This window comes from Condylura cristata, unplaced genomic scaffold (assembly GCF_000260355.1).
Source record: "Condylura cristata isolate star-nosed mole 26May11 unplaced genomic scaffold, ConCri1.0 scaffold00012, whole genome shotgun sequence".
NCBI classification, from domain to species: domain Eukaryota; kingdom Metazoa; phylum Chordata; class Mammalia; order Eulipotyphla; family Talpidae; genus Condylura; species Condylura cristata.
The window spans coordinates 55,651,359-55,656,045 of record NW_004567113.1 but is presented as its reverse complement, the minus strand read 5'-3'; the positions used below and the strand labels follow the sequence as shown (position 1 = coordinate 55,656,045).

Sequence of the window (4,687 nt, the reverse complement as noted above, 5' to 3'; positions counted from 1 at the left end):
CTGCTCACCTGTCCTACCTGTGCCGCTCACCTGTTTGTCTTGCCTGTGCCGCTCACCTGTGCTGCTCACCTGTCCTACCTGTGCCGCTCACCTGTCTGTCTTGCCTGTGCCGCTCACCTGTGCTGCCTATGCCACTCACCTGTGCCGCTCACCTGTGCTGCCTATGCCACTCACCTGTGCCGCTCACCTGTGCCGCTCACCTGTGCTGCCCGTGCCTCAGGATGAGTGACTCAGGTGGGGCACTGCAGCTTGGCCCGGGGGTGCGCTTGCCGCTGCCCTGCGGTCAGGCCCCTGAAGGCTTGGCACGTCGGCACCTCTGGCGCTGGGGCCGTGCCAGCCGCTGAGTCTGGTGCCTTGGAGGCCAGCGGCTGAGCCGAGGCGGCAGGGCCCGGACACCGGCTTTCTGACTTTCATAGTTGAAGTGACTGGCGTTGTTCCTACGTGCTTTTTTAAGGGGTGAACGCTGCGGCCATCACCCAGAGCCTGGGGAGCCCCGTGGGAAGCCTGGCAGGCCCCCGGGGGGAGGCCCGGGACCTCCAGCACGGCTGCAGTTAGGGTGCTGGCGTGTGGCGCAGGGCGGGAGCCGGCCTGCCGCGCGGGCCTGCTTCCCTCTCGGCACGAGGCTCTCAGGCGCGTGTCCTAAGGTGGCCACTGCCGCGCCTCAGGACAGGGCGCCGTCTTGCTCGTTGTACCTCACGCCAGTGCCCGTGCAGCCCGCTGGGAAGTGGGCTCCATTCTCACCTGTGGGCAGCGGGGGTCAAGCTCTCCGCGGGTGCCCGTGGCCGGTGCGTGCCGGCGGCCAGCAGTGTGGCCCGCCTTCCGCTGCCACCCGCTTGGCTGTTAGGACCTCGCAGGGGGCGGGCGCCTGCCGCTTCCTCAAAGGGCGAGAGTGGCCTTGGCTCCTGAGGGGTGCCGGGGCGCTGTCACTCACGGGGTGGAGGGGGATCCAGCATCCTCCGAGGACCTGTGAGCTCCCGGGAGAAGACAGGACATCCTCGGGGGCCAGGAGTCCCGGAGGTGGGGTCCAGGGCAGTGCTGAGGTTGGGCCTGGGTTTGGGGGTGAGCGTGGGGGGCTGGGAGAGGGGCTGTGGACCTCTTGGGGGTGTGGCACCACGGGGAGGGGTGCCACATGCTGTCAGCAGGCGCCCCAGGAAAAGGTCAGCAGCACGTGGGGTCTGCCTCGCACCCACAGCCGCGGGCGCCCACGGCAGGGCGGGGGGAAGGCCGGAGCGGCGCCGTGGCAGGTGCAGGCGGCTGGGCCGCTCGGGTCTCTCTCTGGCCCAAGCAAAGCAAGTCCTCCCCAGAGAAAAATATCCCCAATCTGGCGCCTCAGGACTCCCACAGATAACGTTCAACCAATTAGGCGTCCCGATTAAAATTAGAAAGCCCGAGCACAGAGAGAAACAACACAAGGTGACGTCTTTGCAAGAGAAACATAAAAGATTAAAGTCCCAGAAGACGGTAGAGTCTGAATTACTAATGTGGAATATGAAATCATGGCCGACGTTGTCACAGAAATTAAAGATGGTGGCAAAATGAGTTAAAAGTGCCGTGCAGAACAGTTCTAAATTTGCATACGGGAATGAAGAACGAAAATGGATGGCATTTGCACAACAGGACAGGCAGGCGGACCCCTCAGCCCAGTGGGGAAATGGGCGCACCCGTTGGCAGCCAAGCGGCTGATCAGATGCGGCATGACAGCCCGGTGTGCCACGCAGGCTGGGCCACGCTGGCCGGGCCACACAGGCCGGGCCACGCAGGCCGGGCCACGCTGGCCGCCACAGCTGCGTGGGCTTCTGGCACGGGGCAGGTGAAGACCATTCACCTGTGACGTCCGCTTTACGCCGTTTGGGAAAAGAGCAACTAGCCTTACGTTAGCTTATTAAAAGATGATCACAAAGTTTATGTGTTTTGTCTGAAAACATTTCGTGGCTCAAAGAAATCATAACAGAAAACTAGGGACAGAGAAGCCATGGAATTTCGATTACTGAAATCTGCGGGGTTCGGCAAATTCAAGTTTTAGAGGGAAATTTGTGCCGCCACTCAGGTTAGAAAAGAAGGACTCACGGTTGAGAGCACAGAGGAAGTTAGAGGCAGAAGCGAAGAAAGAAAAAGGGCATAGTTAACCACAAAACCACCGTGAAGAGAACTAAAAACATGAAAAGTTCCGTTGTGTTAAAAGAAAGTCGAATACAACTGACAAGTCTCTGATGTTAATCACTGGAAAGATGGTGAGAGACCAGAACATCGGAACTGTAAAGAGCGGCGTGATGGTTGCACGGGATTTTTCAGCAATCAAAATTCAGTTTTATATGGTGAATTTAAATTCACCATTAAAGGTGAAATGAGATAGAAAATTCAGAAAGCTATAAAGCGCCAGAATTAACGCAGAAAGCCAGGAAATTCTACAGCCGCTGCGGATCGCTGAGGGAGCCTCACACACAGGCCGACACGTGCCCACAAGCACACCGTGGCCAGTGGCCATGCGCGTGTCACACCCCCCAGCCTCGCCTGTGCTCACGCGCACGAGGCCCGGATTCTCCCAGTCTTTGAGACAAGCGACTCCTCATAACTGAAAATAGAGAACACCCTTCAGCTCGTGTCGGGGCGCAGGGAACCTGGCCACGGCGGTGGGCAGTTGCTGGGGGAGCGCGCGGCCAGCGTGGCGCTCTGGGGACACGGGACAACGGCATTGGGGGCGCCCTCACCGCGCCCCCGCCGGCACAGGTCCGCGCACCGCGACCCGCTGGCCTCAGCACAGGCTGCTAACGCGAGCCCGTGCGTGACGGACCCCATGGGCGGGGGAGGAGGACGGGACCTCCGCAGGGCCTCGCGGTGCCCTGACTGCCCGGCCGAGATCATGAAACTCCTCAGACCACGAACAATGGAGGAGACCGCTGTGGAATCTCCCCGAGCCCAGGCAGCCCCCGGGCCGGGCACTGGCACAGAGGGCGCCCGAGTTCCCGGGGCGGCAGGCCGTCCGTGGGCGGGGCCGAGCGCTGCCGTGGCCTGAGCCCGGGGCGGCCGGCCGTGGTCGGGCGACCCACCGTGTGGGGAGGCCACACGGACGCGCTTGCGCTTCGGGGTGCCTCTGGAGGGAAGCAGGCCTGGTGTCTTGCTCTGGATAGCAGGTGGGTTTTGCAGTCTGAACTACAGGAAAACACCTCCCCGTGCGGAACGGACCTGCAAGCCGTGAAGCTCTCGGGAGAACTGAAAGGGTGGAATGAGAGGGGTGGGGAGAGGCCCAGGGAGCCGGTGCGCCCCGCGCCTGACGAGAGCTGAGACTGGCGGCGTGGAACGGGACCGTGGCGAGCACGGCTGAGCCGTGGCCAGCCAGGGTGGACACGTCCGGTTGGGTGGGCCCCTCGGGGCAGCCGCGTGGCCCAGCTGCCTGTGCCGCCACTGTCCCCACCGTCCACGGCGGGGCCCTTGGCCTCCCTGCCCACTCGGCCTGCCTCACTGTGACGCGCCCTTCCTGCCTTTGCTGTTCTGTGGAGACCAAACTAGCTCACGCAAAGATGCCTGATGGGGGTGGCCCGGTGGCCCAGTGAGGCCCTTCTATGAACAGCCGCTGGGGCTGCCCGCTGCTGCCCCCCACTTGAACCTGGCAGGGGGGTGGTGTTGGGACAGCTCCAGAACGAGTCTCGGGCCCCCCGGTGCTCAGTGGCAGGTGGACGGACAGGGTGCGGTCAAGGTTGGGGGGCAGCTTCTGATCTCCCGGACATGGGTCCCCTCCTTTCCATTCCTAACCAGGGCTCCTGGAGCTTGAAGGGAAAATGCCACCCCAGCCATCTGGGGACACTGGCAGGTGGGGTGCCAGCCTCCCCCCAACCCCATCCTGTGGCCTGGCTCCCGGGGTACCCCCAGACGTTCTGTTGGGAGCCTCCATGTGGCCGTGGCGGGGCTGCCTGGGCCGGAGCGGGAGCAGACGGTGCCGGCGTCCGACGCTGGCTGGCCGGGTTCTCTTGCCCCTTCGCACGCAGGAGCTCCAGGAGCTGGAGAGGAAGCTGGAGGACAAGCTGGCACACCAGGAGGCGGCCTGGCGGCTGCAGGCCCCACACAGCGGGCAGCAGTGGGCAGGCGATGGGTCCCAGCTGCTGACCGAGCCTGACGCCGGGGACTCAGACGGGCAGGTGTCCGCGGTCCTGCAGCGGGCCCTGAGCCTGGCACAGAGGTGCCTGAGGCAGTACCAGCAGGGGTAAGTGACCCATGCGCGGGGGCTGGCCTCTCCGTGTGCCCACTTCCCGAGCCTCTCCGTGTGCCCACTTCCCGGGCCTCTCCGTGTGCCCACTTCTGGGCCTCCCCGTGTGCCCACTTCCCAGGCCTCCCCTTGTGCCCACTTCTGGGCCTCTCCGTGTGCCCACTTCCCGGGCCTCCCCGTGTGCCCACTTCCCGGGCCTCCCCGTGTGCCCACTTCTGGGCCTCCCCATGTGCCCACTTCCCAGGCCTCCCCGTGTGCCCACTTCCCAGGCCTCCCCGTGTGCCCACTTCCCGGGCCTCCCCGTGTGCTCACTTCCCGGGCCTCCCCGTGTGCCCACTTCCCGGGCCTCCCCGTGTGCCCATTTCCCGGGCCTCCCCGTGTGCCCACTTCTGGGCCTCCCCGTGTGCCCACTTCCCGGGCCTCCCCATGTGCCCACTTCTGGGCCTCCCCGTGTACCCACTTCCCGGGCCTCCCCGTGTGCCCACT

The 4,687-nt window shown here is 64.3% G+C and overlaps 1 protein-coding gene across 1 annotated transcript in view; it reads left to right on the top strand.

The window, feature by feature from the left end:
• The window catches only part of EVC2 (Ellis van Creveld syndrome 2), a 47,602-nt gene extending 43,207 nt beyond the window's left edge, over window positions 1–4,395 (top strand). Inside the window, exon 18 of the mRNA XM_012724046.1 lies at window positions 3,984–4,395. Within this exon, the coding sequence (XP_012579500.1) occupies window positions 3,984–4,202 (219 nt within the window). The 3' untranslated portion in view covers window positions 4,203–4,395. The remainder of the gene's footprint in view (window positions 1–3,983) is intronic.
• Window positions 4,396–4,687: the final 292 nt, after the last annotated feature.